The 11,712-nt window shown below is 42.6% G+C and overlaps 1 protein-coding gene across 1 annotated transcript in view; it reads left to right on the plus strand.

Moving 5' to 3' along the window:
* Positions 1-11,404, plus strand: part of LOC104491872 (centrosomal protein of 85 kDa-like) — a gene marked incomplete at its 3' end in the record, with an annotated part of 27,394 nt that extends 15,990 nt beyond the window's left edge. Inside the window, exons 4-8 of the mRNA XM_010134350.1 lie at positions 3,849-4,001; positions 4,270-4,424; positions 5,779-5,896; positions 6,214-6,264; positions 11,297-11,404. Of these exons, the coding sequence (XP_010132652.1) occupies positions 3,849-4,001; positions 4,270-4,424; positions 5,779-5,896; positions 6,214-6,264; positions 11,297-11,404 (585 nt within the window). The remainder of the gene's footprint in view (positions 1-3,848; positions 4,002-4,269; positions 4,425-5,778; positions 5,897-6,213; positions 6,265-11,296) is intronic.
* Positions 11,405-11,712: the final 308 nt, after the last annotated feature.

The raw sequence follows: 11,712 nt of genomic DNA on the forward strand, positions 1-11,712 counted from the left end.
AGGAATGTGCCATTGACCAAGGGGTTCCTAATGAATGTTTTAGTGATACATTGTCATTGTTACCTTCTCTTCTTTGATCACTGGGCCTTATACTGGGCTTAGTTTTATATTAATGCAGATTCAGGGGGTAGTAGCAACAGTGAAGTGGCAGATAAAAAAGTATAATTAATTTCAAATTCTGCCTGAATGTTTCCTGTGAACCCTGCAGTATGCTTTTCAGGAAGGGTAGAAATGGGATGCTGCTGCTTCCTCCTGTCTCAGCGTTTACTGCTTGTGTTCCTCACTGTAGGAACTGCTGCTGTAGGTGGTGGCAGTGGTGAGGACCTGTGCAGCAGTGCTTGTGTCCGTGAGCTGGTCTGTAGCTAGGGGCCCAATTCACCCCCTGACACCCATCCATTCTGTGCACTGAACAAAAGGCTCTCAAGGAGAGAAAGGGCAGGGAAGGAGAGCATGTGTTTCTGTCATAAAATTAGTCCCCTTCTGTTTGAGGGAAGACTGGGGAGGGAGGAAGGAGCTGTGCTGTGTTCCTACAGGGATGGGAGAGACTGGGAACCCGAGGCTGAATGCTGAGCCTGGGGACAGCTCTCTCTGGAGTTCCTCTGCTGTGCTTACAGGGAGATCATCCCAGAGCCCAAAACCTTGCTGTCCCAAGGCAGTGACTGACGGTAGGGGACAAAAATACATTTTCTGTACTGATGAGAGGGATTGTTGCCAATAGCTGTTCTAGAATTATTTCCAAGCAAATGCCTACCTCTTCGGAGAGGGTACGTTTTTTCAGCCCAAAGCCAGATTTGGCCAGGGAGTGAGGAGAATGCTGTTAACATTCGAGCAAGCTTTGCTTCAAAGGGTATTCTAAAAGAACACACAGAAGCTTAGATCAAGGTTGCTGACATACATTTTTATTTCTCTGCCTGCCCCAGTTTTGCAAATCATTTTATCTTTTCCTATGTTGGAGTTCTTAACCTAAAGCATTCAAATACAATCTACAGGTGGTGTGTTTTTGACAATAAGAGACAAACCATTTGCTGTAGGTGGGAGGGGAAAAAACATAAGGAGCGCTCCTCTTTCCTTGACCATCATTTGTTAGTGGTGAGGAGACTAGGAAAGTCTCCCTCATCACAAAACCAGGATGTCTTGGAACTGGGAAAGGTTCAGAGAAGGGCAACAAAGCAGATACCCATCAGAAAATCAGAGGAGGAATGGCTGAATATTTACTCTAGAAAAGAAGCGACTAAAGGGGAATGTGGTGGAGTCTGCAAAGCCACAAGCAGTCTGAGAAAGACAGAGGGAAGTCAGCTCCTCACTGCAGCTCCCGTTGCAGGAGCGAGGGAACATCTAGCAGAGCTCTAGGAGCCAAGTACTTGATCAGCAAAAAGAGACGATTCCTCATGCCAGTTCTCTATAGCAAACCTATAGTATCCACAGCAGCCTTCAGAAAGAACATCTAAGAGGTGAGCTCAAGCAAAAAATGAGTGGGTTGATGGAATTGCTGCTTTGTTCTAAATGCACTGAAATAATAACTGCCTTGGGAGAGCCCCTGAGGTGAAAGCAGCTGGAGCTTGGGAAAAGGTGCGTTCCTTGTTCTTCCCCTGCCGTAGCCATCTGCTTATGGCTGCTATTGGAGATGAGATAGCAGGCTAGAAGGCCTCTTGTTCTGAAGTAGTATGTCCCTTCTAACATCAGGATGGATGTACTAGATGCTTTTCTTTTGAGAAACTGCAGGGCCAGCAGAGATCAGAGGTGCTTTTTGTTCACTGCTGGCGTCATACCTGTCTTGGCCCCATGCAGACATACCAAACAAGGAAGTACTTGTACCACCTTGTGAATAATTCTAGTGACTAAAGAAAAGGGGTTTTTCCCCCTTTCCCCCTAGGTTCCATTTGTAGACAGTGTAGGACTGAGGTGATCAAGAGCTCTTTAATTGGCAGTGAAATTTCAGAAGCCTGAAAAAAGCTTCCCTGTTGTGGCTGGCTGGTAGTTATGGTAGCTTCTCACAGCTTCCCAGCTGAGGGAGCCTGTTACAGTTGGTACTACAGTACTCTCTATTAGAGTCTGTGTCACAAATGCTGAGGTTCTTCCTTTCCCTTCTGCCATGCATGAATGTGCCTCTTGGCATCTGCAGATTTTTCAGCCCTCACTTCAGTTCTGAGGCATTTCATCTGGCAGTTGGACTGCTGGGCTAGATATGCTTCAGTTCAGACACCCATACCTGCTGGCTCCTCTTCCTGCTATAGGGAATTGTGAAGGAGTCCTGTAAGGTGCTGCTGACAGCTTGCAGAGTTGTTCTCCCTTACGGTTTCTTTGGCCTGGCTTTCCATTGTTCTTTAATTGCTAAGAGACAAGAGCTTTCCTATTTTTTCCTGTCCCAGCAAAGTTGTCAGCAGTGTGTATATGAAAGAGGAAATTGTAAAAAATAAAATCCAAAGCTTATTTTCCCCTCAGCACAGTCAGTGAGAGTGAGTGGGAGAAAAACCCACCGTTTTTTTCATCTCAGGTGACAGAAGGTGGAAAGACTCCTTGGGGTGATGCTGGGGATTTAGAGAGGGCAGGAGGAATCCCAAGGCAAACTTGGTAGCTCTGAGGAGGAAAGAGGTTACGGGAGAGGATATTCCATATGGTGTGTGTGCAGGACAAGAGGATTTGGAAACCATATCATCTTTGTTGTGCAAGTATTCTCACTGGTCAACTTCCATCCTTAGTGCTGTGTGAGAAACAGGGGGAAGGAGTTTGCTTAGCGAAGGGTCATCAGACTCCTGGCACTTCTTCCTGTGCCACGCTGGCTTACGTGTGTGTAATCGTATCACTGCCTGAAGGCTTGGGCCGTGGCGGGGCAGGGGCAGTATGTGGTTCTGAAGCACATACTGTGGCAGAAGATCCTGCGGAGTTGCAGGTTTGCCTTACTGAATGCGGGGTTTGCTTGGGCTTTGTTAATCAGAAAGATTTTAAAGCAGCCTGAAAACCATGTTCAGTCTTGAGGTTTTGATAAAATAAAAGATACAAAGATTTTTGGTCTTTTGGCAAGGCTTAGTTTTTGTTAACACATCTAGACGGCTGTCTCTGAAAAAGCTTTTCAGATACTCAACTGAAACTTTTCAGCAGGCTCTGTAACTGAGCTCTGATATTGACACTGAACTGTGGCACTGAAATAAAAGTACGTTTAGCATTTACTGTAGTGCCAAGTCCTTGTTACCTGTGAATTACCGCACTTTAGTTCAAGCAATAGAGATCTGTTTTTTGTTAAATCGGACTACGACTGGGAGATACCTCTTCCTGCCTGCCTTCCTGCTTTTTTGACCTAGGTAATAAAGCAAAGTAAGTACCAGGAATGCAATAACACAATATAAAAAGAACCTTTTGCAGGCTGATGGACCATTAAGATGCATGTAAAAAAGGCGTTTAAGAAGGCCACTATTCTGTCCTGGCGTCCTCTGATCTAATTGTCAGACTGCATGAAAGTCAGGTTTTCGGCTCCAGATCTTGTTAGGTTAAGTTCTTGCTCTCTGTGCTTTAAGCTGTTTTCCCAGGCTGGGGAAGAGGACTGACTGCAGTATTTCCTCATAATTTGTTGCGTATGAACATCACCGTTGGGGAAAAAATTAAGAATATTTTAATGGTTGAATTATTTGTGTTTTCGGTTCGTAAAGCATATGGAGTGTCCTGGGCAGAGCTTGCGTGTGCGTCTATGACTTGGAGCTGCTGGGATTAATCATTCCTTGGTTTTGTTTTTGTGGTAACCAACCCTTTCATGCAGCTGACTGTACAGTTCTTGACGAGTGACCAAGCTCTTCTTTCAAAGCAAGTTTATTTTTCACTGTAATCATAAAACATGTCCTCTCACTTCCTTCTAGCTTAAAACTAGAGACCGATATATTAATAGCCTGAAAAAGAAATGCCAGAAAGAGTCTGAGCAAAACAAAGAAAAGCAAAGACGAATTGAAACCTTAGAAAAATATCTGGCTGACCTGCCAACGCTGGATGATATACAAGGGCAGACAAAGCAGGTAAGGTAAAGGCAGTTCGGTTTACATTTCAAAAATAAAAGCAAGCTCCCTAACATCCATTGTCAAATCTTTTACTGTGTCAATATCTATTTTTTTCCCCACATCTGTTTAGGAAGAGAAGTGTTTCAATGTTTTAGCAAGTGCTGTAGCTATTAGAAATTTCATACTCAGATAAGTGAAACGAGCCTAAGATTTTACAGAAGGTAACTGCAAGGCTGTGGCCTTCTGCTCGTGTGGCGTCGTGTCCAACTAATGCACCCTCTGTTAGCTACAAATTCTAGAAGAGAAGAACAAGCAACTTCAAGAAACGGTGACTGAGTTAGAAAAGAAGCTCGGAGAGGCCCGATCACAGTGCCGAGAGAGGGAATTGCAATTGGCGTGTCAGAAGAAAAAAGAAAAAGAGCTGGTCACCACCGTGCAGAGGTATGAACAGCTGCTGGGGTGTCCCTGAAACGGGTGTGCTTTCCCACCTGATGTCAAGATGTCAAACACGGGTAGCAAAGGGGCGTCATAAGAAGTTGTCAGCACTCCTGTTTGATAACCAATCCTGTCACGAGCTGAGGAAAAGCTCCCTGGATATTGCCTGATGGATATACCACGGAAGGGTCAAAGATTTAAATAAATTGTAGCTTTTTCTTACCTTTTCACTGAGGGTGGGGGTGTTTACAGGGAGATTTTGGTCTAGCTAATCTACTGTCATTCAGCTTGGATAACTAAGAAAAAACAGATGGGACAGATAGCCTTGAGAAGATTCCAGGTGAGACATGGAGACATTGTTATTGTGATACATTCCAAATCAGGGGAGCTAGTTAAACACTTATTTTTAAAAAGGAGGGGAGGAGGGAAGCAGGGGGGAGTCACTTTTAATAATTTATATGGATGTTATTACAGTTCACTGTCCCTCCAGTGGGTAAAAGTACATGCCGCAGGAGTCTGAAAGTGTTTCCACGATGAAAGTCAAGCTGGTTGGGACACCTTGCCAGCCAAATTGTTGATGCATTGTTTCCATCTTACCAACGAAAGGCCTTTTTTTTTTCTTCGTGCCCTCCTAATCTAGATGGGGATCATTTTGTCTCCTCTGAAAGTCTACAGATAGTTGAGGTGGCCTCTGGTTTCTAAATTAGACAGCAAGATTAACACTAATAAAATGTATTTCCTTTCTGAGAGCAGGCGAGCAGGCAGAGGCTCTAGCTACAGCTAGGAGCTTGAGTTGAGCTACAGAAGGGTCTGGAGGTCATGCCCTTGTGTGGGAGCAGCTGGCAGGAGTGGCTTTATGTTTCCCAGTACAAGACATAAGAGCATGAAGGATAGGCCATCAGTGCAACCTCCAGTTCTTGACTCTGCTTTGAGTAATACATGCCCCAGTGAGAGGGTCTGGTTTCAAAGCTCCTGGAACTTTGAGTGGTTCGAAGACTCCTCTCACCTATGCTGGTGCTGGCTTTGCCCCTCACAGAGCAGCTGTGAACACCACACAGCTTTCCTTTGCTCCTCTCTGCCCTCTCTCCCTATGCCATACTGCTGGAGCTCTGCCTTTTGGGAGATGCAGCACAGAATCTGGACCATAAAGCCATTCCTGCATGAATCTGTTATTGTCAGTGCCACAGTCACTTCAGTAGCGTAGGATTTTTGCGTTGCTCATTCGTAAGGGTGGATTCTGCTAGGTACAGTTTTACAGTTCTGGTTGGGAGATGGCGCAACTTTCTAATTTTTCACTAGAACGCACAGCCCTCCTGGTTTCTGTCAATGCACTTAACTTTTCTTTCATGTTGAATGGCAGTTTGCAACAGAAAGTAGAAAAATGCCTGGAAGATGGTATTCGCCTTCCCATATTGGACACAAAACAGCTTCAGAGTGAGAATGAATGTCTCAGAGAAAAGAATGAGAAAGCCAATAAGGTAAGTCTGCAAAAGGTCTGCTGATGGCATCTTTAACCTGGAGTCCTGCATTTCTTTATTTTTTTATGTTAGCAATAAATATCTCACTAAAGAATTACACATTCATTACTAATTCAGATTTCAATACCTGTCTGTTTCTGATCAGTATGTTTATTTTGCATGAGATTTCTGTTCTGTCAGAGTTAAACTCTCTGTCTTGTTCTTTACATTTTCAAAGATTCCATTTAAAATCTATGGCTACACGGCTGTGAGCTGATCTTTGTAAAAAGGATTTGAAGAGATTCAAACCTTTTAAAGTACTCAATTTTATCTTCTAGGTCATAGACAATCAGCAAAATCAGATAGCTGGACTGATTTTAGACATGCAGGTAAGGAAGAGTGTGTATTCTGTTGTTTGCTGTGTACATTTTTAGTTCATAAATGTAGCATTACTGAGGTTGAATTTCATCCATTTATCTCCTCAGATAGGAGGCAAAGGTGGAAGTACCCAGAACTTAGTCTTATGGCCTGTAGTTGACCCGTGTTCTCTTGCAGGCTCATAATGTATTTGTTACTGATGTTTGTGTGGTTTTGCATGTTGCTGGTATTCGACATAAAGTGAAAGACTGTTGCTGTGTAGTGTCCTTATTCTGCTGGTCCGATGGGTATCATGTCAGAACTGCCTGTTTCAAGAGTGAGGACTGCCTCTGTTGGTAATAGTGAAACCTCCCATCCTACTTGGAGGTTCAGATGATCACCCAGAGTACAAAAAGTGGTGCTGATTAGGAGTGTCACTTCTGAGATCCTTAGCAGAGACAGGTGCCTTTCTAACCCTTACCACTTCACATTTCACATCATTTAAGCAGTGCCCTCTTCAGCTGCTTTCTGACGCGCCACTCTCTTGGTGGATCTTGGACACCTAGCTTGGAGTCAAGGATTTTTCAAGACAGCAGAGGTTGTCAGCTAGGAGTCAGTTGCAGCTCTGTGGATCAGATTAACGCATCAGGCTTCTGAGACTTGAAAGTTACTTAATGTCCTGTCGACAACCATTTTCTTGCTTGATTAAATTACAGTATATTAAATACACCAGTAGAAAAGCAGTAGGGGAACTAAAGTTGCAACATAACATCCATCTGTTAATTGAAAAGCAAAATCAATCATTTAAGCTTTTCTAGGTTTGAAGAAGACAAAATTTATCAAGTTGAGGTGTTTTCATGGAGCAGCCTGTTGTGTGCAAAAACGGTTATGCAGTCGAATGTTGTTTGGGATATTTCATAATTAAAAATTCAAGTTGAAGTCCGTAACCTTTCTGAGGTTCTCTGTCCCTCTTCGTAATTTACTTAAGATTATTTCCATATATACTGCATGAATGTCGTGCTTGTAAGAAATACACGTACCTTGCCTAAATGTGTTACTGTCAACCTAAATCTTTTCATCTAAGCTTGATCTTTTTCTCTCCCATCACCTTTATCCTGAGACTAGTGATCTTTGTGCGTTTTTGTACGGATGGCTGTTCTGTGCACTGAGTCTGAAGGGACTTCAGGTTGCTGAGACTGGGAAATGCTGAGTAGTTGTGACAGTCTGTGAACAGAGTAGTGCTCGGTTCTCCAGGACTTTCTCTTGCTTTTCCTCTTTTGAGGTATTTAATAATAGTAAATAAGATTCGAAAATGCTGTTAACACTCAAATTACATGTAGACTGCAGCAGCTTCTTTGTATCCTTGATCTCCTCAGTTTTCCATTTGTTCCCTGGGAAGCATTGAAAATAAGTTCATTAGAATCTGAAATCCTTTATCAGCACAGAGACAGAATTCATCTTCAGCTCAGAAGATCTCATTTTATTCCCTGTCTTCTGCCACATTGTAAACTTTCACTTGAGAATGTATTTCAGTTCATTGGTTTTAATTTGCAAGCTAAAATCAAATAATTTCTGTATCAGACAGCAGTGTATGAAGTAGTATTAGTTTCTATTTGCTCATAATCATGGTGGAATGATTTCGATTTTCCTTGTATTGTTTTTTTTGGTTGATTTTTTTTTTTTTTTTCCCTCCGAAGAGTGAGGTATTAATATTCTGGTTGGTCTTGACAAGATGTACATATGCTTGTACATAGTACATCTTCACTCTCATCTGTAATTTTTCTCTTTCTGGTGTTTAAAAAAAATCCATATTTACATGATTAATTTAGATATCACAAAATGAACATTTTCTGGTACAAAAAAAGACAGTAGAAGTAAGTCAGGTTGGATTGTGTGACAGCAGTGCTACCTAAAGAACATCTGTCAATCCTGTTGGCCACAATGAACCCAAGCTGTGCTGGGCTGGCAGTAATGCCACTTGGGAAAGCATATGGAAACACTAATGGTGAGGTGTGGAGGACTCGCAGCACGGAGAGCAGCGGGGGCTCAGCCAAGCTGATATACGTGTTCTTTTTCTGACCTTCCAAGATTAGGGTAGCAGAGAGCAATAAACTTCAGGGTGTATCTTTTAGAAGTAAGCACTCGTTTCTACTTACAGCAGTTACCGTTAAACAGCGCAACTCACAAGCTGAACATGTGCACGTTGCTTGGAATATTCTAGAAGTTGGTTTTGGAGTAGATTTGCACAGTCATGTAAATTTAGTAGCAGATGCAGTCCTGAAAATACACTGGGGAAGGTAATATTTCTGAACCTGTCATCCCCACCACCTACTCACCTTTGGGAAGGCTGCACAGCCAAACCTTTAGTGGCTGGTGTTGTCACGAACATGAAACATGCACGTGGTGGTACTAGTGCATCTATCATAACCAGGGCTCTGGGTGTCCCTGACTTTGCTCGTCATAAAAGACTGTTAAAATCTGAAGATACTTGGAAGCCAGGGGGGTCTTTGGGGCACCTGCATTAACCTGTCCTCCTCCTCCTTCTTGAACATCATCTGTTTGGCTGCTGCTGCAGATGGAGATAGCGGGATCTTCAGTCTGACCCATTATGGCCGTTTTGCTCAGTAGAAAATGTTTTAGAAAAACTGTAGGCAGCAGTTCAGTATCACTGCAGGTTCCGCTCATCTGCGAGCACGACAAAGGAAATGCCTGAAGCAGAGCTATTTCCTGCCCTCTCCTGACCCAGAGCGTTTCCTTTGACGTGGGGCAGGGCCCTCTTTCTTCCTCCCCTTCCTCCCACTGGAGCATGAAGCTGTGCTTTCTCGCAGGGCTTATCTTCAGGATGCACGTTGCTTCAGCATTTCCTTTTGAAGAGCAGCATGGGTGAACAGAGAAGCAGATCAAGTGTGTAAAAATGGTTTTGAAAACAACTAGTCGTTTCTTACTACTTACTACTTACCTGAAAATAAAGTGTGGGGTGTTTTAGTCCATATTCAGTGCGTAAATTTTAGCACTAGTATTTCCCAGTTTTGCAAAGGGCTGGCAAAGCACTGTCTTTCCTCACGGCTTGTGCCGTGTTTTGCTGAATGCACTTGGAGATTTTGTCAAGGCTGCGTACCTCCCGTGAGTGGCCAGGCCATTCATTAAAAGCTCCACTCAGTGTCAGCCCTGCCTTGTCTCTCATTACTACCTGCTTTCTCGTCAGCACTAATAATTCTTATAGCTGGCACGTCAATTAAGTGGCTTCTCATCCACCCCCTAGGGCTCATACGTGGTGAAGGGCAGGCCTGTATATAGACATAGTCTCCTATGTGCTACTGGTGCCCTGAAAGCCCTGTTCTTCATACACCTTAGGAGCAGTTCTCACATTGGTAAACGTGGCTTCTTTTCCAAAGCTCAACTGTTTTCCAGAGGCCCCCAAACCAGCTTACCTTGACACGATTTGCTGCGGTTCTGTCAGGAGGGGAGCTCAGGGTTTTTTTCTGTCTTTGAATAAGGGTCATAGTGCAGCAATTTAATCACTCTTTTACTGAAGAGTGATTTAGACCTTCCTGTAGCATGTTATTTCAGCTCCCCAATGGAATTCCCTGTAAGAGAGTTCTCTGCTTTGGAAGAAGTATTTTTTTGGATTGTTTCTATAGAGATTCAAGAAAAAAAAATTCTTCTGGGACAGTGTCATTTGTTAACTTGAGAGCCATGGTTTTGTGAAATGTTATCTCTTTCCCCCATCATGGTCTCTGTTTCCAGGCTGTGGAAGGTTACAGTCGGAACTGCGCCACGGCATGCACCGTTGTTACTGGTGCTGCAGCTGTGTTTGAGCATGATGGGATTGGATTTGCATCTTAAAATCGAAACTGGGCAACAAGCTTTACATATCAACCTGCTGAGCTAGGGGTGGAGAGGATGTTTTACATGCCCTGTGCTAGCACAGTGTTGGATTCATGAGTAATACTGTTAATGACAAAAGAGGATCTTTTTTCTTCACGAAAGCTGAAAAGATCTGTTTTAAAGCATCAGGAGTTTATATAATCGCTATTAATTGTTACTGGTAGTCAGATAAGATGGTTTGAATATTCCTCTTTCTGAGTTTTGGCAGATGACCTTGAAAGACATGACTACAGATCTAGTGGAATAAATATGAATGCTTTTAACAATAAAGACACCTGTGGTTGTGCTGAATTCACCCCAAGAAATCCACTTTGGAAATATCTTGTGATTTCTCAGTTTCAGCTCTGTAGGCGAAACCTGGGGAATTGACAGCAGCTAATTCCATCTGGCAGCGGATGGCTGGTTGTTGCTGTTTGTGACTGATCTGGCAGTCAATCATGGAAAGCTCCAATACTTAAGTACCTCAGCATCCTAGAAATTTGCTGTTTACATTACTGAAAATAGTAATTATTCTCTCTCTTAAAAATGACACCCTAAACTACAAATAAGTTACTTTATTGCCTGCAGTTGTTTTTTCAGCACAGCAGAGTTGTACAGGCTGTTTTGTTCTGTCTTGTGTGTGAATGGTTTTAATGAGGTTGCTGCTGCTGTATGAGCTGTCACAGGCTTTCTTCTTGGCTATATGGAAGGTGAGGTGAGTTCTGTGTCTTGAATGGTTGTAGGAAGCCATGCCATAGTCCTTGTGGAAAATACAGGCCAAAGGAAAAATCTTCAGCTAAAATACAGAATTGCACAGGTGAAGCTTAGTTGCCATTAATCTTTTGCTTATTTCAAGTGAAATTGTTTGGTCAAAATAAACAATATTCCATGGTTATTTTAGACCACGCATTCTGTATTGGAGTGAGGTTTTGCATACATATAGTCTTGTTTCTAAACAGATGCTGCTTACTGACAGGGTTTCACTGATGTTTGGAATAGCTGGGTTGGCATACAGAAGACTGTTGGGGTCCAGCTGAATATTGCCAGGTGGAACATGGAGAAAATAAAAAATCAAGAATTAATACAAAAGCAATGAATAAGTGAAACTCAGAAATTTACTGAGGATGCGTATTTTTGTCAGTGCTAATATGAAGTATGACAATTAAAAATTGTTTCCTGTGTTTTCATTCACTTTAGACTATGCAAGAGAAACTTTTGCAAGAAAAGCTGATAGCTCAGAAGTTGTCAAATGAGCTTGAAGAAAAAGAAAGGAATATAGAGCAGTTAAATAAAACTCTCTCTGAAGTAAGTAAAAACTCCAGAAACCCAACCCCTAACCACACCAGCTAGGAAGAACCTTCTAGAATAAGATCTCATGGTAGGGCTTTATGGGCTTAATTACATACTTGACTGTGCTGGCTGCCATGGAGACATGTAGTAGGTACCACCCCTACCTCAAGAAGCAGAAACTTCAAGGGTGAAAGCTGCTAAGGAATGGGAACACAAAATAGACAGCTATGTAAAAGCTGTCTCTTTGCCATTCTTTGGAGGGGTACAGAAATATTGATTATATGTATGGACATTAATTATTTTTAATTATATTTAATTATATT

The sequence above is a fragment of the Buceros rhinoceros genome, unplaced genomic scaffold (assembly GCF_000710305.1).
Source record: "Buceros rhinoceros silvestris isolate BGI_N320 unplaced genomic scaffold, ASM71030v1 scaffold30904, whole genome shotgun sequence".
In the NCBI taxonomy this organism is placed as follows: Eukaryota; Metazoa; Chordata; class Aves; order Bucerotiformes; family Bucerotidae; genus Buceros; species Buceros rhinoceros.